Below are 22,028 nucleotides of genomic sequence, written 5' to 3' on the forward strand. Positions count from 1 at the left end.
TATGAACCGAAGGTGGTTCAAATAAATAAAGCTTTATATGGTTAAAGCAAAGTCCGAAAGAATGGAATGATTACTTAAGAAAATATCTAAATAGTTGATCATTCTATGACTCGGAATATAAATCAAGTATCCATTTTCTAAAGATAGATTTACAGCTCGTAAACTAGAAAAACTATTAGAACAAGTTCGAAAGAACGTAACTGCTATAGAAAAAATATCTGGTTTATTTAATGTTACTGACATTTTAACAAAAAACAGTAACGCAAATTCAATTCAAGAAATTGTTTGAATGCTCGGAAAATAAGTTACACCCAGGAGACATTCTTCGTATAACTGAGCTAGGAGAATAAAAATCCAAGGACAAGAAGAAGATGTTGATGATCAGTTAAGAAGATCGTAAAAACATGTCTTTACGGAGGTGTGTCAGAATTATGAGGTAACACGTGATATATACGTATTACGACATTATTCATATAGGATAAAGAAATGTTACTTTACACGAAAGTGTTATTTCTGACGTTAAAACTTTTCCAACACTTTATATAAGAAATGACAAGATCTTAATTGACACTTGTCATGTTAATTATATTCCCATGTGTATATTATATACTTTAATACACCGGGATCAATATCAACTTATTAAGAATGTCCTTGGAAATAAATAAAGAATCTATTACTATGAATGATTCGGTAGAAAAACCACAACATAATTCTCTACACTTAAGGTTACTAGTTATAAGCTCTATGAGGTTAATTAACTATTATAATAACTATACAGTAGTGTAGAGAATCAGAGGGTTGTGGATTCTTTACAGAATCATTAATAGTAGTTGATTGTTTAGTTGTTTGCAAGGACATTTTTAATTAGATGATATTGATCCGGTGTATTAAAGTATAAAATATACACATGGGAATATAGTACATATGATAAGTGTCAATTAAGATCTTATCAGTCTTTATATACAATGTTTAGATATTATTCACACGTCAGAAGTAAATGCTTTCGTATTAGAAACATTTCTTTATCCCTTATTAATAATGATGTTTCATATAATTCTTCACCCTTATTAATATTGAATTAATGAGTATGACTTTACGTCATCTCATAATTTCTGACAAGTAGTATTAAATATATAAATATTTTTATCATTTTGTACTTAAGCGTAATCAATACATAAGTAAGAAATTTAGAATTATTTATATTAATAACTAGTAAGCACATTAATCCGACAATTCTCAAGAAATCACGGGCGTGTGGCGTAGTTGGTAGCGCGCTCCCTTAGCATGGGAGAGGTCTTCGGTTCGACTCCGGACTCGTCCATTTCTTTTTTGGTTTTTTAGGTGATATCGAAGTGTAAACTGCGAAAGGTTGTGGTTGCGATGAGTTTCGATTCGTACTCAACTGATTCTTTGAAAATAGGTTGAATTCAAGAATCTTTAACCTTTTTTTTCCAATTATTAACAGTTATATCTTAATATGAATAATGTCACTATGCCACTATATAACTAGCCTTTTTTTCACTTATCAATCTTAGTTTATAGAAACAATCAAAGAATATTGGCACATATGTTACCTCTTAATGATTAAACAATTTCAAGCGATAAAATTATTCCATAGAAGTGTTACTACAGTGTGTAATACATCCCATTTACCAACAATCTATGCGTTAGCAACACCTCCAGGACGCAAATCTGCTATTGCAGTGGTGAGAATATCTGGTGAACAGTCTAAATATATCTATCGTAAATTAACAGATGCTAAGACTGAACCTAAACCTAGATCAGCTTTGTTAAGAAATTTATACAATATTGAGAAATATAAGGATAAAAAAACCTTATTAGATAATGCACTAATATTCTTTTTTCAATCTCCAAAGTCTTTTACTGGTGAAGACTCTTTAGAGTTACACTTACATGGAGGTAAAGCAATCTGCAATGCGGTAATAAAAACAATTGAGACATTGCACAATAGAGATGAAGGCATAGAGATAAGACAAGCTCAGCCTGGTGAATTCTCTCAAAGAGCATTCCAGAATGGGAAGTATGATTTAACAGAAATTGAAGGCATTAAAGAAATTATTGATTCAGAAACTGAATCTCAAAGGCTGAGTGCCCTATCAAGTTTCATGGGTCAGAACAAAAAAATGTTCAATTCATGGAGGGAAAAAATAGTTGAAAACATTGCCCAATTAACCGCAATAATTGATTTTGGAGAAGATATCGACATTGAAGATACAGAGAAACTGTTTAATAGGATTGAAGCTAATATTATTGGTTTAGAGAGAGATGTACATACTTTTCTAAAAAGAGTTGAGAAGGCAAATATATTACAAGATGGTATTAGGATGACCTTAATTGGTGTTCCAAATACTGGTAAATCTTCACTAATTAACAAAATAACCAGCGATGAAATTTCCATTGTCAGTGATATACCTGGAACCACTCGAGATTCCATTGATGCAATAATTAACATAAATGGTTACAAAGTAATAATTAGTGATACAGCTGGAATCAGAAAAGATACAAACGAGAAGATCGAAGTCTTGGGGATAGAAAGGTCCAAAAAAATGGCCAGCAGAAGCGATATATGTCTTGTATTAATCGATCCAAACAATAAACCTTTATTGAGTAATGAAATCATAGACTTGTTACAAGCACCAGAAATCAAGAGAAAACACTTGAGGATAATCGTTAACAAAACTGATCTTATCAAAAATGAGAATATACTTGAAAATTTACAAGAGGAAATAGTAACGAAATATAACTTAAAAATTCCAATTAACTTCATATCATGTGCCACTGAATCAGGTATTGAAAAATTAATTTACGAATTGACTGATACATTTGACGATTTGTCTAATAAATCAGAAGATGGCAATCCAATAATAGTATCAGAAAGAGTAGTAGAAATACTGAAAAATGATGTTGTCTATGGCATTAATGAATTTAAGAATTTCAAAAATTACAACAACGATGTTGTAATGGCAACTGAGAGTCTGAAGTACGCAGCTGATGGGATAGGCAAAATCACAGGAGATACTGTGGGTGTTGATGAAGTACTAGGCTCTGTTTTTGCAAACTTCTGTGTTGGCAAGTAAGAAACTCCATGTAAATATTGTCATGTACATATACTTCTTTTGTAATATATATTCAACAGAAAAGCTGCAAAGATCAAACGTTATTAAAGTGCCTTGACCTCCTATTTTTTTCAATCTTCCTTTTAATCTCTATCTCAGATGTAAATTCTGTCAATTCATCCAAAAGTTTCTCATAATATTCAATTTTCCCTTCCAATTGATCTAGCATTTTCACATGATCCTCCTTCAATAATCTAAACGCCTCTAACTCCCCAGACTCTTTCAGTTCATACTTCCCAGATATCTCCGCCAGCCACCTCCCATTAGAATTGACCTTCGAGGAGAATATAGAAATGGCTTTCGCAGATTCCATATCAACATATTCCTGAGTCTTACTCAAACAGTGTTCGATCCCATTAGACAATTTTCTCTCTTGTTCCCTCATCCTATCTATATAAGCCTATAATCAAAATCAAAATAATAATACCCAAAGTCGTACCCGTAACCACAACAGATCTTCTTGCTGTATTCGAACAATAAACTTTCCAAGAAATCCAAGCTTTGCCTCTTTTATAATCAATCAGTTTCGAAAACCTTCTTGTCTTTTTAGTTTCGAAATCATCAATCAACTTAAAATCGAAGCCTCTAAATGTCTTAATTAGGTAAAACGTCGAATTTTTGATTTTTGATTTCGAATTCGAATTCGAAATGAAATTTGAAAAATTGTTTAATAATAAAAGTTGCAAAGCTTAAAACATTTATAATATAGATGTAGTTGCTTCTAGTTGGATCAATCTTTTATAATATAGGGTATATTGGTTAAGTTTGCTTGATATTGTGAATTAATCATATACATAGCAGGTAAATTTATTGAAGAAGGAGAAATAATATATATTTTTTCTTGATTGAGGAAGCAATTTCATTTTAAATAGTGTTTCTTTACTTTGCTGTTTGTTTAAACGATCTGTATAAGACGTTAGTAAGTGGAATCTCTCTATATATATTACGTTTGGGAGGGCAGCCATGGATTATAATGATGTTTCTAGTCGATTTGATTTTATGAAATCGACTACACGGTTCCCAATTAGTTGCATTTTTTTAAGTCAGTTTGATATGAAAAGGGGCAACGTTATTGTGTGGTCAAAGTTAAATGAAAATTGTAATATTAATCTTCAGGGTACTGAATTCAAGTCACTTCCTTCTGGAGTTCATGAAGTTTCAGATGATGTTATAAATTTTATTCTCCCTAAAGAAGAAACAAGTTCTCATGATCATTATTATGGAGTTGCATATTATAGACAAAATGGACAAGAAATTGTTAAAAAGGGTAAACAAGTTGATAGAAATGAAGTTAAAATGTATGCTTTAGGAATTCTAATTGATCCTAACCTTTCCTTAAAATGTTATCCAGATGATGAAATTTTCAGTAGTAGACACCATAAGTATATTAGTTGCAACGAATACGTTGGTGATTTAAAGAAATTGTTATCAGACTGGCTACAAAATGAAAAATATGATGATTTTTCAACTTTTGAGAGCTTCTATAACACAAATAAGAAAACTATTGTCAAAGCTGACGATGGTTCTAGTGGCTCTAAAACGATACGTTCAAGTGAATTGACTGATGATATTGAAGATACACCAGTTCCCATCGCTAATATTAACAATAAACTATTAATGTTAGAACACTTACCGTTTTGGATCAAAAAAATTGGTCCACTGATATTCCCACTGTGGAAATCTTGCCTATTAAATGAAAAAATTTTAATACTAAATCCACTTGGTGGCTCATTTGAACTTTGTAATTCATTAGTATATTGCATTTCATTGATTTCGTTGATACATAAGAAAAACATGAAGGCAAAGGATGAATACGATGATTTCATTAGTCCACTCTTTACCATTGGTGTTAATGATATAGATTTTCTGAACAAGGTGATAAAAGAAAGTGGCAATAGTGATTATCAAATGAGCAGTTTTGTTGCTTGTACAAGCGATGAAGTATTAGCATATAGACCAGAATTATATGACATTATGTTGAAATTACCACCAAATTTTATGAGTAATGATAACGACACATTGCCTAAATTAGTAAGGAATGATGGTGAAATTATTAAAGCAACCCCACACGAATTAGAAATTTACGAAAAATTAATGAATATAATAATGAATGAAAAGATTAGTCCATCACAAAGATCGAAATTAGAAAAACTAACAGAACCAGTATCGTGGGTGCAATATTTAATTGATGGTTTTTATCTCTGTACAACTGCAGGCTATTTAAAAGCTGCTTATCGTAATAAGTCAACCATGAGTTTTACAATGTTTTATGAGAATAATGATGAAAATGAAACAAAATTGAACGTAGTGCTAAATTTAATTAAATATTTCCATTTCAAAACTGTGATGTTACTTAATCAAGTACAGGCAATGATTGAATCTAACGAATGTCATAACTCTAGTGACGTTATACACACTTCACCTGTTTCACTGACCGAAATGGACCTGGATTGTTTTAGTGAACAAGACATCGACTTCGTAGAGAAATTAATAAGTAAGAGATTTAAAAGAAACTTGGTGGTTAATAATGGCGATTACTTTAGAGCTGCATGTTAAGTGTTTTAAGGGATCAATAAAATTTATGAATGATATATATGTAGATATTTAAAACGAATAATAATACTAATACTAATACTAATAATAATACAAATCATAATAATACTAATAGTAGTAGTAATAGTAGTAATAATAATAATAATAATATTTCGTAATATATTGTTTATGTAAAAAGAGAGTAAATAACCACCCAAAGGAAAATAAAGATGTGCTTTTTTTTGAAAAAAAACGACTGAAATGGAGTTGACAAAATGTCATTGAATAAAGGAAAGATTAAAAATTATGAAAAATGTTTGAGTGTACGTGTGTGTGTGGGAAGGGGGAAAATTTATGGAAAGATGTTGATCATACTATTAACCATAACCCACATGCAATGATGGAGATACCTATAATTGCAGTAATAATACCGGCACCCGCTCTTGAACCTGAAGTAATATTCAAAGGAGACAAGTTAGTAGGATGTTGTTCTGTACCTGCTGCACCATCACCGGTTGATGAACCACCGTTCGTACTGTTATAAGGTCCTGGGACATGTAATGCTCTTGTATTGATCATTACTTCTAACGCACACATTTGTTCACCTAAACCATAATAACCATCCCAACCACCATAGAACCAGTTGATACCACAGGTGTGCCCATCATAACCACCGGAACAAGATTGAGCAGCACCGTATGCAGAAGCGTTCATATATGTCATGATAGTATGTTGTGTATCTGGAACCAATTGAGCAGTCATACCTAAAAATCTTGAGAAGTAGGCTTTAAAAGTACGTTGATCTGTAGTACAGGTATGTACACCCTGACAAGCGGCTTCAAACATAACAGTACGGTTGAAAAAGACATAAGCATATTCCAAGAAACGTTCTGTTCTATTGTACCATTTTGCATCACCTGTATAATTGTATAGATATGCACAACCGGACAAGATTAAACCATGATTATAAGTCCATTGAAGATTTGTTACCTTTGTACAATTATCACCAATATTGACACCATCGTAAACGAAGGCACCCTTACCATCGTCTTCGATCAAATTGACACTTTCCATCCAGTCGTAGACCTTTTCAGCCCACTCAACATAGGAGTCATTACCTGTAAATCTTGCTAATCTAGCACCTATATGGAACAAAGCACCATTGGAGACGGAATTCTTATAATCGTAACCAGAGTTCCAAACGAAAATTTGCCATCTTAACCCACCGTTACAAGTTTGGTCATCCCAACGTAGAGCCATTGTATTGAAGACAGCTTGGGCTAAGTATAACCATTGTGGTCTGTCAGCAGGTGGGTTGGTGAAGTTTCTTTCAGCAGCGGACATGACAGCGATACCCCAGAAAGCTTGATCATCATTACCTTCTGTAGTGGATTGATTCAGTGGGACGTAATCGTTGTTTACACCGGTTTGATATTGTAAAGCTTGCATGATGATATCGTTATAGGTATCGTTTTGCATGTAATACCAATAATCGATCATTGTACCCCAAGCACCACCTGCTTCCCACCAGTAGTATGGGTTTGAGAACATACCGATGGTTTGACCATATTGTAGACCGTTGTAGTAATCCATAAGACCGTATGCGACTAAAGAAGTGGCATTTCTTAAGGAGTCCAAATTATTCAGATCCAGTTCTACAGCGTGGCCAGCACGAAACCACACTGTGCATAGTAAACTTATTAGCACTTTATGAAATAACATGATATTCCACTGTAAGTACTGTTCAATTTCTAAATGGGTATGAGTTTCTCCCTATAAGCACAGTATAAAATAAATATAGATAAATGTATATGTATAAGTGTGTTTGTATGGATATGCGTTTAAACTCAATATATATATATAATTTATTTCGAATCAAATCAATATTAAATCAAATCAGTTCAATCCAGTTCAAATCAATTCAATATGAATATAAATAAAATAATCAATATAACCTTTTCGAAGGTGAAATCCATCATTATTAGTGCAGCTACATCAAAATTTCACAATTATATTTCAAAAATATGTAGATATATATATAGTATCACGACCACTAGATTATTTTGCCAGTACAAACAAATTATAGGATTTCTTGCTTTTTTTTAATTTTTTTATTCCGCGCAAACTCCATTGGACATCACCCACGACGAGCACACTAAGTACGGTCAAAAAACAAACAGACATACATATACATAGACAGACATAGACAGACATAACATATATATACACGGTAGAACATTAAGGACTATTGAGAAATACGCATACGATCACGTGACACTCCAATTCCTATTCTTATTTTGTTGCTTGTTTTTTCTTTTTCCTTTTTCTCGTTCTCTTGCTTGCTTGCTCCTCCTTTAGCGTGTTGTTGTCGTCTTGTTGTGAAATCTGACTGGGAAGCAAAGCAACCCAAAAAGGGAACCTCAGACAGACAGACAGACAGCTTGCGCAAGTCGATGGGGGAGGAATAAGGCAACCAAGAAATTCAAGTTCAATTTCAAGTTCAGATTGAAATTGAAATTGAAATTGAAATTGAAATTGAAATTGCTCACATACCATATGGAGACGTGATTCTTTTTTTTGGTATGGGGCTAACAGAAGCAAATAAGCCACATTGGCCCAAGAAAAAGAAGAAAATCAAACTATTGAGATGAGTAAAAAAAACAAATGTAGATGACAACACAAACTAGAAAAAAGTATTTAAACTAAAGCCGGCGAACGTGGATGGGAGGGATGGAACAGATGCGAGAGAGAGAGAGAGAGAGAGAGAGAGAGAGAGTATTTATAGTCCCAAAGATGCGACAATAGAGCGTTTCACTTGGCGTTCGAACTCTGGGCGGTTATCTCTCCACAAAATGCAAGCGTCGATATTGGCGCCACTTTCCACATTGGGCTCGCTCAGCATGCTCATCACGCTCAGCAATATCTTTTCCACACTCTGAACAGGTGACCATCTCTCTTCCGCCAACTCGTACATGTTGGGGTCGTCGCCAGGGGAATGCAAGATCGAAATGCATACTTCGCCGTTGGGGTAGATGTTTGGATGCAATATGGCGGGAGTGAAGGTCAGAGTGGGTGGAGACAAGGGGTAGTCTCTTGGGAACCGGAGTTGTGCGTTGAACACACCGTGTTCGTATGGGGTATCTGGGGGACCTTGGATCAAACAGTCCCATAGAAACAGGTCGTTCTCGTTAGCTGGACCGGCTACTATTCCTGGTGGCGAATCGCGAATCAATTGCTGGTACTCTTTGAACAATCTTTTCTGGGCGGTCTTAGACATTATTACTGTTATTGTTATTCGTTTGTTCCGTTCCGTTCCGTTCTGTTCTGTTCTGTTATATTAAACTATCCAAGTTGATAACTAACGATATGATATGTTGCTCCGGGAATCAGGGGATATATTTGATTATAGAAAAAATATACTGTTGTAATTTTTTATTGTTGGGAAAAGAGAGAGAGAGGTGTTTTGAGAAAATATATATGTCACACAAAGACAATCCAATTTTTCCTTTCAACGTATGGGTAAGTCAATCTACAATACAATGCAATACAATGCAATGCTTTGGTATACTTACTAGAGTTATTTATTACTTATGTTGTGTTGTATTGGAATATCCCCTTTCCAAATGTTGTATTTTTTGAAGATGAATGGAATGTATACGATAATCTCTGCTTTATTTTTTTTGTTTAATTTTCTGATTTTTTTGATCTTTTTTTTTCCCTTCGTTTCGTCTCACTTGATTTTCTCGAACTTCAAACAACTGTTGTGTTTTTATAATTTCTATTAGCTGTGACTGTTTCTGCAGAAGGACATGCAATTCACTGTTGCGTGATCACGAGGATTATCCTTCCAACAAAAGGAAAGAACACACAGACACACAAACATAAAAGAATAATTCGTAATGCACTGGTTCATGCTGTGTTACCCGGGGGAATGAGTTGTACATGTATATTACACATACCAGCTCCGGGTTGGTGGGTGAAGGAAGAAATGACGCAGGAAGGCAGCAGATAACAAAAAGATTTATAACCTGCTATGACGCTCGCTTCTCGGTACGGTACTGCAGATTCTCCTAGTTATTGTTGCATGTGTGTGCATTTTGTCTGAGGATTACACCACAGATCTTGGCTGTTCCCGTAGGAAAATTCACAGAAGGAAAACGGAAAAAGGAAAGAAAAATTTATTCAATTGAATTGGATTGGTAATTAGCCAATTTTGTCACTTCAATTTCCAATCTCAATTTCACTTTAATTAATTAATTGGAAAAGCAAAGGCAACGGCAAAAAAAATAAAATTATTCAGTAATAAAAGATAATTCATAATTCATAATTCATAATTCATAATTAGAAATTGAGCTTTTCATTGTTACTATTGTGGTTTTTTGTTATCCTTATTTTTTGTCTTGTGGGAATAGGAAAGAAAGATAAGAAGAGATAAGAGACTAGAGACTAGGCACCAGAGACTAGAATAAATCAAGTAAGAGAGAGTCTAGATAGCAATCCGATGGGTAATGATTATCTATGAAGACGACAAATACGCGTGTGTATCATGTATTCGCGGTCATAGGTCGACCACATGCAGACATACTAACAGAATGTTAGTCAAGGTACGCACAAGAGGAAGACCTTCAGCGGTGGATATGAGGAAAGTGATCCTTGTGGACACCTCGTCAGAGGTCAGCTCTGTCTCCGGGTCCACCGAGATTAACCATAACAGCAAGGGTGGCAATAGTGCAGGGGGAAGTGGCGGCAGAAACAGTAGCAGTCCTATCAGCAATGGAGTCACCAGCCCTACTACCCCATCTTGTGGTGGGAAATCAATGATTTACAGCTCGAGCAGTGGCAGCGGCACTGGCAGCATAGATTTCCCCGACGAGTTCGGCGGCTCAGATATGGGATGTCCCGGAATGAATGTCCAACCAGTTCTGTTTCTTCGTGCAAAACGTAAACAGAATGCATTGCTTGTTAACGGTAAATTAAAGATCATCGTAGAGAATAATAATAACAACAACAACAGCAATAACAACAGCACCGTTGCTTCGGAAAATCATAATGGCGACTCTGAAGATGTCGAAGAATCAGAAGCTTCCAAGTTCAAATATGTGACAGAAAAGGAGTATTTACAAAAATACGGCACCGATGGAAACGCATCTATCACTAACAATAAGATATCTTCCACTGGCAAGATTCACACACACGATGGAGCCCATGAAGAGATTGATGGAATGCGCTTATGTTCTTGCAGGGAAGAACGCAGTACTAACAAAACTAAACCATCTCCAGGAGCAACCGGAGAAACTATGGGCGGCAACATTCACACAGGGTGTTGTACAACTGGTTCAACACCCACTGCTATACCTTCAACTGTACCTTCGGTAATACCTTCCATCTCAATGGAAAAAACGTTATCATTCACTACCCCATCCGCTTCTAACGATGTCCAAGAATCAGATCCCATTAGCGCTCCAATGTTGATGGCGTCATCTTCGAATTCGCCGGGGTTGGAGCCAACCGCAGTAGGATTTTTGGATTCATTGAAAGTTGAAGATCATGGATTAGGATTGGTTTCAAATGGTGACATACGATTGCCACCACCACATGCATTTGCAGTTCAGCCCAGTAACAATGGCCATCATATGCAGCAGCAACAACAACAAACTCATCAATTCGGAATAACGCAAGATCAATGCGTCGTCGATCTTCTGACACATCGTGGATTGTACCTAAGTTCTACATGCACATGTCCAGATGATAATTGCCGGTGCGTCAATTGTTTGGTCCATAGAAATGAAAATGAATTGAATAGTTATATACAAAAAAGTGGAGTACCGCTCACACATTTCGGCGAAGCACATCTTACCAATACAATGCTCGAAGATTGTTGCTATGGCTGCCAGTGTACGCCTGAAGATTGTCAATGTAATGATTGTTTAGTGCATGGTACTGAAATTTTATCATTTGATAAATTGTTATTCTATGGAATTTTAAACGTACCGCTAAGAAGAAAATCAATGATTAAATTCAAGAAAACTTTGATCCCATCAAAGTTCTGGTGGGATTTCCTAAAATTGCAAGTACCATTAATGACAGAACAACAGTTGGAGTCCCTAGATATGTTAAGTTGGTTCGAAAATATTATCGAGACTTACAAGGAGGATTTACAGAACTCTTCTGCTTATTCTTCTAGTTACATGCCACAAACAACTTCAATGTTTTCATAAATTGATTAAATAACAAGATTTAATGATGTCCAAAGTGGGACCCCACCACCCTCATGATATTTATTCATTTCCTTATCAGGTTTGTTAGTTCTAATTTAAACATTTTTGTGACGTTTTCATTTTGCAGGTTCTCATACCCCCCGCACACATTTTAAAATTAACCTTAACCTTAACATTTAATATGCAAGTGTGTGCGTATATGTGTGTGATTATCTCCAACTTTTTTAATATGCTTCATTTCCTTTCATGCCCTTTTTTTTCTCCATATTTTTAATAATTGATCACTCTTTTAGCACAAAATTAAAGCTTTGCTGTAAATATTTAACGATCCTTCCTTTCCCTCAATTTAATTTAATTTAATTTAGTATAAATATATCAATCATATTTTAACCAAATAATAATGTAGTAATTAATGACGCTTTTTCAATATTTCATTGAGATAACTAAAGCAACACTTCCAGTTACTAATTTGTTTTCTTAATTCGGTTCTGAGAGAGTTCTCTTTAAGCTTCTTCTCCGGAGGATGACAAAAGTCATCTTGTTTAAGAGAGTTACCCGGGCTGATCACGTGTATCGATGTATTTTCCAATCTTTCTACTAAATTTAACGCGTTTGAGACGCGTTAAATTTATTATTTAGAATTAATTAAATGTTTTGTAAAAGAGTTAGATGATGTGATTTATTATAGCTAGATTTATCTTATTATATACATTCAGTTATGCATATATATGATTCTACGGTTTATCAACATCAATTACTCTCCATATAATATATTATTTATATATATATATACATAAATAGATCCTCAGCAAAACAAGGTTAAGGCCTAATAGCAAAATAAGATGTTTAGACAATCAAGGAAAAGAATTGCTAATAGAAGAAATTTCGATTCCAATGAACTTAAATCAGATGGTTCTTCAACTCAATTAATTTTTAATTCAGGTTTATTAAATGAAGATGAACGTAAACTATATGAAAAAATTTATGACTCCAAGATTTCCTTCTACGAATTACCTCCTCAAGGTGAAATTACTTTGGATCAATTTGAAACTTGGGCAATTGATAGATTAAAAGTTTTATTAGAGATCGAATCTTGCATCTCAAGAAATAAATCAATCAAAGAAATCGAAATCATCATTAAACCTTTACTGCAAAAATATTTACCTTTGAATGCAGATTCCTTAGATGATAAAAAAAAGGATTATTACTCTCATTATATATTGAGATTATGTTTTTGTAGATCAAAGGAATTAAGAGATAAATTCGTAAGAGCTGAGACACTTTTATTTAAATTAAGATATACTATGTTGACATCAACAGATCAGTCAAAATTTGTAAATTCTTTAAATTTACCTTTATTGCAATTTATATCCCAAGAGGAAAAAAAAGAATTGTCACAACAATTATTTACAACTATCTCACCTGCATTACAATTTCAATTAAATTTAACTGATGATCAACAAAGAAGACAATTCTTTCAACAAGAAAAATTCATAAAATTACCTTTTGAAAATGTAATAGATTTAGTAGGTTCAAGACAAGTCTTCTTGAAAAACGGTTATGCTTATTTACCTCAATTTCAACAATTAAACTTGTTATCAACTGAATTCTCGAATAAACTTTCAGACGAATTAATGAAAACTTATCAATTCCTACCAAGATTGAACGAGGATGATAGATTGATACCCATCTTACATCACTTATCCTCCGGTTACTCTATTGCCGATTTCCAATCATCTCAACAATTTAATAGTTCCAATGAAGATAACGAAATTAACGCTAAATCCGTTTATTCAAAGGAAATATCAGAGTGCTACCCATTATGTGTGAAAAATCTAATGGATGGACTAAATGAAACACATCATTTGAGATATAATGGTCGTCAACAATTAAGTTTTTTCTTAAAGGGTATTGGATTAAGTTGCGATGAGGCAATGAATTTTTGGACAGATGCATTTACAACAAAAGGTGGACATTTAACTGTGGATAAATTTAATAAAGAATACAGATATAATTTCAGACATAATTATGGTTTAGAGGGTAATAGAATTAATTACAAACCCTGGGATTGTAGAACAATACTATCGAAACCAAGACCAGCAAGAGGTGAATTCCATGGTTGTCCTTACAGAGACTGGACAGAAGAAAAACTGTCATCTGAATTGAATAAACTAAATTTATCAAACCATGCAATTACAAGCGTTTTAGATTCTTGTAAGAAAAATGAATATACATTTGCATGTACAAAAGTTTTTGAAGAGACGCATCCTGGCATAGAAAACCAATCCAACGCAAGTGAGAATACTGATGCTTCAAGTCACATAGCACATCCTAACTTGTATTTCGATAGAGCAAGACAGTGGCAGAAGAAACACAAAAAAGATAATTAACTCAAAAGTTTAATATCCAGGAATAAAATGCTATGAAACATAGTTTAACTTAGTCAAGTGACATCACAATTTAGTTTAATTTGTATTAAGATATAGATAGAAGTTCTTAAATTCTTTTTATATTGATGTTAGAAATCATTGGGATGAGTTCCATTCTTAAGTAGAGACATTATGTAAAGCAAGATGATTCTGTCATCATCTTTTGTCTTGCCATAAGAATTCTCTGGAAGCTTATCAAAGTAGTCGAGACAAATTATATTTCCTATTATATCATAACTTTAGTGCCTATCGAAGCCAGTAAGTCTTACTGCGTTCAAAAAATTCTTAATAACATTAAAACTTCTTATAGGGTTCTACACTTAAGTTTAAAGACTATTTAATATTACGTATACTCGAAATCTATGTTTTTCCATTTTTAATATTATTGAGAAGCAAGATCGCAGACGCTTTTCTTGGCTGACTACACCTTGTTTTGACCAGATCAGTACTTATCTGGTCAATCAGAAGGAATATTATTTTATTTTGTACATGATAATAATTTAAGGTGTGACAATATGAACAAGTATCCACACACCAAACTGACACGTAGATATAATAGGGCCCTAAAATGTATTGAATCAATCAATCAATGAAAACTTCTTGTCAAATAAAAAAAGAACACATTCCTGAGAATTGTCCACTGCCACACTGATGGGAAAAACTGATTGATGGCAAGGGCTGATTTCTTTGAATTAAACGATGCCATCATAGCGTATTCATATCTTTCCTTTTATTGTAATAGTATAACCAGCAAAGAGGTTAAATTTAACAATGATTTCAGTATTGGATATGAAGTTTTTACCATTTGAAGGTTAGTGAACAACCTTGATCCCTTTTGGTCAATTCAAGTAAAAAAAAATATGATGAAATACGTGTCTTAGAGATCGAGTCATTATTTGTTGTGCCGAAACTGTTACACATTGGGAATGATTTAAAGTAGCATACAAGCATTCAAGCATACAACCTAATTTTGATACATCTTTAAGTTTGTGAAAGAGGTTTAAAGAATATATCACAAGATAATGCGCAAGATGAACATCAACTAAATCCTCCTTAAAGATGGAATCTCGTTTTTATTCTTTGGAATATTCCAATTTCTTATACAAGTTTCCACGTATAACCGTAGATTTTACTGACACATAATATAATTGCTTTCACCTCACTCAATTAAATGAAGATATTATCAGTTGAGAAGTAGTGATTATAATATGTTTGCCTAAGGGACATGTCGCTTTCAAAATCTGTCTCATCTCTTAGCAACTATTAACTGGCATAAGTCAAGAAGTTTACTTGAAAACAAAAAGGAAAACTTGATTTCGCATATTCTTTTTAAAAAAAAGGATGCAAATGGGACATTTAGCTTCGTTTCGAATCTTCGCGATTGAAAAATTAACTTCCAAACAGCTTAGTCAAAGAGAACCAAAAAAAAAACATACAAGGTAGTGAAAACAAAGAGAAGATGGATACCATCCAAATAATAAAATATTATGTTTTTGGGACAAAATAGTACTAAAACTTCTAAATGAAGGTTGCCTGTCCGAATTTAAAATAGTCGATTTATCCTCTTGTTCAATTGTCTTGCTTTACGTTGAGATATTCTCATGAAATAATTTGTGATATTCTAAACGCAGTACGCAATCTTAGCTAAATATCATCTCATCAATGAGAACTTCTTCAATCGGTTTACTACAGTTCATTCAACATATGCTGAATGCTAGAAATGAAAACTTAAACCTTTGAAAATGACGAGAACAAATTCGTGCACATATCTTTCTTTACACCTCTATAAGCCTTGCAAAATAGCCTTAGGCTTGACAAAATCAAACAATAATATTTTGAAAACAATATTGAAGTAGACAAAATCATCGCTATCCTTCTTTTGTCCAATCACTACTTCGAACATTTGTATGTATCCCAAAATAAGAGTTCACGTAACCTTTGGGGTTCAGAATATAGGATGACAACGATATTTAGAGGCTACAAAGTTCTAATAATCCACTGTATAATAACAAATATCATAAAATTGTACAATTCTTTCTGATTGTTTTAGTATTCCGCTTTCGAAGATTTCTGAATAAGGTAGAGATTTCGTCCAGTAATCAAAACTTTCTTCTCCATCTCTTTCTATTTTAATTTCAAAAAATATTCGATATTGGAAGCAATACTAGTTGTATAAAACTTCCTAGTAGTTAAATTTTTTTCAGTATGAAAAATTTTTGTTTCGAAACAACATTTCATTTGGAAGGACATTAATAAGAAACTGACGTACATCTTGCCGTTTCTTAAACTAGCAATCATGGCTAACGCTTTTTATTGTATAACAATTTTATAGCGGTTGGTAAATGAAGTTTCCAAGATCATCATGTACACCAAAATTTAGATTACCATTTAGGAGATGCCTGTCAACTTGTAATCTGAAATAAAAAAAAATGGTGACTGGTACAAAACTTAGTTTTGTTCTATTCTGTGTTGTTTAGTCTTTTGATCATCCAGTATTAAAGCTCAATCATTTATTTAATATATACATTTTCAGTAGTGCTACAACCCAAAACAATCTAAGAAACTGTTGTAGTGAGTACTTGATGAACGCACAGGGTATCAATTGATTACTACTGTCTCTTATTCTGCTTACACTTACTTTGAAGATAGTGGTACCTATTATAGGATAAGCAAGTTTTTGACTAGATTGGGTGAAAGGCACTACGTAATGCCAGAGACGTCTAAATTGTTCACTGCCTATGTTCTCTAGTACTTCTTTAAATTTTCTTTTCTTTTGGAAAAAAAGAAAATTGAAAAGAGAAGAACCAACCAATTGAGGCAACAAAGACATTCAAAAACCAGTAGCAATGGTTATGATAACAAATATAATGATAATAATGTTAGCAATAATAGCAATAATATTAAGAATAAAATTAGAGAGCAATATCCACAATAACTAATGGATTAAAAAAAAAAAATTATTTTTTTTTCTCCCAAAAACGTTTGGCACTGCATACTTGTTGGCTATTATTAAGGCGTTTAAGAAATTATCTTATTCCTTGTTTGGGAGAATAGTGTAAGTAAAGTTTTAGAGAAGAATCCGAAACAGAGCACGCAACGAATCCATTTGTTCCTAAAAAATGATCCAATTAGTTAATGTGTCGTTGCTGTCTGTCACCCAGTGAACAACATCGTTAAACCTTTTTCCATGTTCCGTATTAAAAATTTTGTTTGTAAAGAGTATTTCGAATTTCTAAAAAAAACAATCGGAAATAGTGCCTTCAAAATAATTATAGTTGCATAAACAATCCTTTAATATTCTTAAATACCCTCGGAGAACCCCATTATTACCAAGTACTAGTTTCGGTTTAATATTTACCGAAGTAGATTCTTGAGTTTCGAACTGCTAAAACTATTCCACTGCTACCAGAAAACTCTTGGAAAGAAAAAAAAACAAGATAAAAAGAAAATGATTTTAACGTTATGCTATTAGTTTTCTTCTTGCTCTTCTCTTTTCTAGTCTATATTCCTTCCTTTCCAGATGTATTTTCTGTTCAGTAATATTTAAAGAATGATAGTTGCTTGGAAGAGAAGAGCAGAGAAGAGAAGAGCAGGGCAGAGCAGATCATACTAATACTTGCGAGTTTTGATTACCGTCTCAATATAATTCTATACACCCTGCCCTCCTTCCGTTACTCAAGGTATATATGTTGTAATTTCCCAAGTTTCACATCACAGAAAAAATCTTTGGCAAAGCATCTAGGAATTTTATCTGTACAACCAATCATACCAATTTCTATTCTAAAATTCTTGGAGGTATTAAGTATCATAATTTAAAATGAAACTTTCCTTTCCTCAATTACTATTAGGGCTATTTTGTTTTTAAGCTAAGCTTAATAACAAAAACCATGTGGTGGTACCAATTGGAATGATCCCTTCTAAAATTGGTGCTACTATTTCCTCAGTCGAATAACCAAGTAATACCAATGTATTATTTGATCATTGAATGTTTTTTGTTGTGGACGATGATTAGGACGTAGGTTCTTAGTATTTCAGAAAATTGTTAAAATGTTACGTAGAATATTTTCATGGTTACCACGTCAAGTGGAAGTTTAGTCAAATATTCGTACTAATCTTATAGTAACTGGATAAATTCGTATGAATCTTTTTAATACATTTTGAGGTTTAAACTCAGTATCAACAATTCTACCTTTTAAACATATTTCAAATCTAGTTTTTTTTTTAATTGGAAGTCATGAATTTTATTACCAAATTTAATACATTTATTCAATCAATTCTTTCTGTTTGGATGTTTGAGAAAACTTGTACTTCATTCTGCTTTGTTATCATATTCCAATTTTTATTTACGTCTTTCAGTTTTTGTTGTTCTAATTATCACTATTAATTATTATTTTATGTTTTAATAAAATAAAATAAAATTAATTTAATTTAATTTAGTTATAGCAATCCAGTGGTCTATTATACCTAAGCATCTCTGCAATGTCATCGTATTTTCTTAGTTCGACGTTTACATTAGTTTTTTTTCCCATTTTTACTGCTGTTTTCACTTCTACCATTACTTTTGTTCGTACTTTCGAACTAGTGTTCTTTTGATATTCTGCATATTGTCTCAATTGACAAATTAATGCAACCCTTCTCTTACAACCATGTCAGTAGTTGTTAATGTTGTAAATATCGTTGCTGGTATAACACAGGGCCTATTAGGACCTTGGCTAAGGAACTCCAGTAATAGGCTATTGAATAATGATAGAACAAATGTAAAGGATAACGTTTTTTTTTTTTTGGTTTGGTTTTATTTCTGTTTTCTTGTCTCTTAACTTGTTATAGGAAGTTAATTACAAATCTTGACTCTCTGTTTGTCTAACTATCCTTCAGTCGAAGTTGTGATTGATTGGATTGGTATATTATGGATGGGATGGGATGGTATTGTAATAGAGACAAAAAATTTGAATGTGTCATAACTCAAAAATTGTTGCCCCCTTTCTTAGATTGCTAGGGACTATTAACTCTATATCCTATTTGTATCTTTTGCTAGATGAATCCAGATAACATAAATTTAAAGTAGTTACGTTAACTTTGTAGTAGGAAGTTCAACATTATAGTATCAGATATGGCAGTGCAATCGTAGTGATGATAATAATAACGGTAACATGAGTGTGTTTGAACCTATTGCATAGCTGAGTTCAGTGTTGTGTTCATAGACATTTTTGTAGCATACTTATTAGTTTTAAGTAATAGGTAATTAAAAGAAGGAAACCACTCTAGTAAAATTAAGTTGAACTTGCTATTATTGCTTCTAACAGAGAGAATTATGAATTGTTTTAGTGAAAAAATTTGGACATTTTCAGTATTTTAATGCAAAACCCATATATTAATATCGATCTTTATTTAGATGTTATGTTGTACAGAGTTTTTTCTCATTAAAGGTTTAATTAAATTTTAAATTAGTTTCGTTTCCAGCCAACATTATTCCTATTGCTATTGTTATTGTAATCGATATTGTCATGAATATTCTTATTTAATTTTTATAATATAAATAAGTTTTGATTTATATATATAATCAATTTGTCAAAATCTGTATAATAACTAAAGGTCATTAAATCGAGAATTATAAAATTTTTCTAGGACATATTATTGTTGTTGATTTAAAGGTATACAAATTTAGGATTATTATGTTTCTCATTTGAATAATATATTACAATTTTTTTTATATTTTTTATTTATTTCAAAATATACACATAAACCAAGGATAAGATTTTAACCCCAGGTTAAAAAACTGTCGATCATATCATTTTTATCATTGTACTATAATAATATTCGTCGAGAATATTATTTTGTAATATTATATTATTATTGTATTGTTATTAACAAGCAAAACGTTTGGGATATAGCAATTAGTCAGACAGGCAGACAGACGGACACATACATACATACAAACATATCTCTGAATATTATATGATTAAGAAGAAAAGGAAAATATTATGAATAATCAAAATTTTAATTATAATTCAATACAGTATTTAAATCAAACCGGAGGTGAACTACGTCGAGATTCAAATAATGGTGACGAAACTAATAATACTTCAAATATAATGAATTATCAGTACCCTGGAGGTAATGAATTAATATCACGACAATACAGAGCACCGGTTTCACTGCCGGCTTCCGGTGGTGTTGGAGTTGCACCTCATCAGCAAGCACTGCCGACAACAGCATTGCAAAACCCACCGCAGTATACAAATAATTATACACAAACATCAAATATACAATACTATTATCCGACCAATGCAATGCAACAGCAACAACAACAGCAACAACAGCAACAACAGCAACAGCAACAGCAACAACAGCAGGCTATCAATGGTATACCCAGTTATCCATATGGCACTAATATACCGAAATCTATATCCCCAACTAGTACACCTTACCCAATACAACAAGGGTACAATCCATATCCAGATACGTTTTTGAAAGAGAGTTCAAGAATCAATAATATAGTACCTAGCAATTACCAATATCCTGGCTTTCAACAGTACAACACTGGTGGTAACATCACAAGACCGATGTTGCGCCAGAGTTCAGCAAATGCGATATACAGTAGCACTACGACCCCCATGTATCCATATAGTGGCGGTAATGGGAGTAGTAGTAGTGGTGGTAGTTTCAAGAATGGTGAGAACAGTGAATTTTTCATGAACAATGGATTGAACAATTTATCTACTATGATATGGGAAGATGAAGATACGATATGTTACCAAGTGGTAGTCAATGGAATAACAGTTTTGCGTCGGGATGACAACAATATGATCAATGGGACCAAGCTGTTGAATGTGACCAAGATGACACGAGGACGTCGAGACAGGATATTGAGAGCCGAGAAGATTCGACATGTGGTTAAGATAGGGTCTATGCATTTAAAGGGGGTTTGGATTCCGTTGGAGAGGGCTAAGAGGATGGCACAGATGGAGAATATATATAATAAGTTGTATCCATTATTTGTTTCTGATATCCAGTCGGTGATCCGACAGTATCAAAGGGCTAGTGCTGGGGGAGTAGGCGTGAGTCCGGCCGGTGTGATGCAGCCTGGACTTGGACTGTCATCTGCGACAGTGGTGGAATACGGTGAAGATAGCGAGCATACGAATGTCGATAACGATAATAACGAAACCAATCATAGTCATAATAATACTAATAATATTAATATTAATCATAATAATAATCATAATCATAATCATAATCAAACTAATACAAATAATAATCATAATCATACTAATAATCATACTAATACTAATACTAATACTAATACAAATACTAATACTAATACTAATACTAATAATACTAATCATAATACAAACACTAATATAAATCATAATCATAATCATAATACTAATCATAATCATAATAGTAGTAGCACTAGCACCAGCACTCATACTCATACTCATACTCATACTCATGCTGATACCAGTCAGAAAGACATTGATCGTACCGCGTATACGACAGTGTCTCAGCAGCACCCGATACAACTGCCCCCACCACCCGAACCACATTACTAAGACCGGTTGCTGCCTCTGCCTCTGCCTCTGCTACTCCCGCCGTACAACAGCACAACAAATGAGACGAAGCGATATATGTCATTGTGTGTAATATAACTCAGTTATGATATGTTATACTATGTATGTAATTATAATTATATGTAGATGTGTACATCTCGA

At 33.2% G+C, this 22,028-nt stretch overlaps 8 protein-coding genes and 1 non-coding gene across 9 annotated transcripts; 6 read left to right on the plus strand and 3 right to left on the minus strand.

Moving 5' to 3' along the window:
- The first annotated feature begins 1,248 nt into the window (after positions 1 to 1,248).
- Kpol_1056trna1 lies at positions 1,249 to 1,321 on the plus strand. The gene has a single exon. It is a non-coding gene; the product is annotated as a tRNA-Ala (tRNA).
- A 259-nt stretch (positions 1,322 to 1,580) lies between these two features.
- MSS1 (Mss1p) lies at positions 1,581 to 3,098 on the plus strand (the record flags this gene model as incomplete). The annotated part of the gene is made up of 1 exon (XM_001644609.1): positions 1,581 to 3,098. One exon carries the CDS (start codon positions 1,581 to 1,583, stop codon positions 3,096 to 3,098), a length of 1,518 nt encoding a protein of 505 aa, XP_001644659.1.
- A 73-nt stretch (positions 3,099 to 3,171) lies between these two features.
- BLI1 (Bli1p) lies at positions 3,172 to 3,522 on the minus strand (the record flags this gene model as incomplete). The annotated part of the gene is made up of 1 exon (XM_001644610.1): positions 3,172 to 3,522. The coding sequence occupies one exon, from the start codon at positions 3,520 to 3,522 to the stop codon at positions 3,172 to 3,174; it is 351 nt and encodes a 116-aa protein (XP_001644660.1).
- Positions 3,523 to 4,100: 578 nt separating this feature from the next.
- Positions 4,101 to 5,693, plus strand: ANR2 (Anr2p; the record flags this gene model as incomplete). The annotated part of the gene is made up of 1 exon (XM_001644611.1): positions 4,101 to 5,693. The coding sequence occupies one exon, from the start codon at positions 4,101 to 4,103 to the stop codon at positions 5,691 to 5,693; it is 1,593 nt and encodes a 530-aa protein (XP_001644661.1).
- Positions 5,694 to 6,038: 345 nt separating this feature from the next.
- On the minus strand, positions 6,039 to 7,391 carry DCW1 (putative mannan endo-1,6-alpha-mannosidase; the record flags this gene model as incomplete). The annotated part of the gene is made up of 1 exon (XM_001644612.1): positions 6,039 to 7,391. The coding sequence occupies one exon, from the start codon at positions 7,389 to 7,391 to the stop codon at positions 6,039 to 6,041; it is 1,353 nt and encodes a 450-aa protein (XP_001644662.1).
- Positions 7,392 to 8,448: 1,057 nt separating this feature from the next.
- UBC7 (E2 ubiquitin-conjugating protein UBC7) lies at positions 8,449 to 8,946 on the minus strand (the record flags this gene model as incomplete). The annotated part of the gene is made up of 1 exon (XM_001644613.1): positions 8,449 to 8,946. The coding sequence occupies one exon, from the start codon at positions 8,944 to 8,946 to the stop codon at positions 8,449 to 8,451; it is 498 nt and encodes a 165-aa protein (XP_001644663.1).
- A 1,231-nt stretch (positions 8,947 to 10,177) lies between these two features.
- MAC1 (Mac1p) lies at positions 10,178 to 11,887 on the plus strand (the record flags this gene model as incomplete). Its single annotated transcript, XM_001644614.1, has 1 exon — positions 10,178 to 11,887. The coding sequence occupies one exon, from the start codon at positions 10,178 to 10,180 to the stop codon at positions 11,885 to 11,887; it is 1,710 nt and encodes a 569-aa protein (XP_001644664.1).
- An 842-nt stretch (positions 11,888 to 12,729) lies between these two features.
- Positions 12,730 to 14,277, plus strand: PRI2 (DNA primase subunit PRI2; the record flags this gene model as incomplete). Its single annotated transcript, XM_001644615.1, has 1 exon — positions 12,730 to 14,277. The coding sequence occupies one exon, from the start codon at positions 12,730 to 12,732 to the stop codon at positions 14,275 to 14,277; it is 1,548 nt and encodes a 515-aa protein (XP_001644665.1).
- Positions 14,278 to 20,297: 6,020 nt separating this feature from the next.
- Kpol_1056p8 (KilA-N domain-containing protein) lies at positions 20,298 to 21,869 on the plus strand (the record flags this gene model as incomplete). The annotated part of the gene is made up of 1 exon (XM_001644616.1): positions 20,298 to 21,869. One exon carries the CDS (start codon positions 20,298 to 20,300, stop codon positions 21,867 to 21,869), a length of 1,572 nt encoding a protein of 523 aa, XP_001644666.1.
- Positions 21,870 to 22,028: the final 159 nt, after the last annotated feature.

The sequence above is a fragment of the Vanderwaltozyma polyspora genome, genomic scaffold, assembly GCF_000150035.1.
Source record: "Vanderwaltozyma polyspora DSM 70294 KpolScaffold1056 genomic scaffold, whole genome shotgun sequence".
Lineage (NCBI taxonomy): Eukaryota > Fungi > Ascomycota > Saccharomycetes > Saccharomycetales > Saccharomycetaceae > Vanderwaltozyma > Vanderwaltozyma polyspora.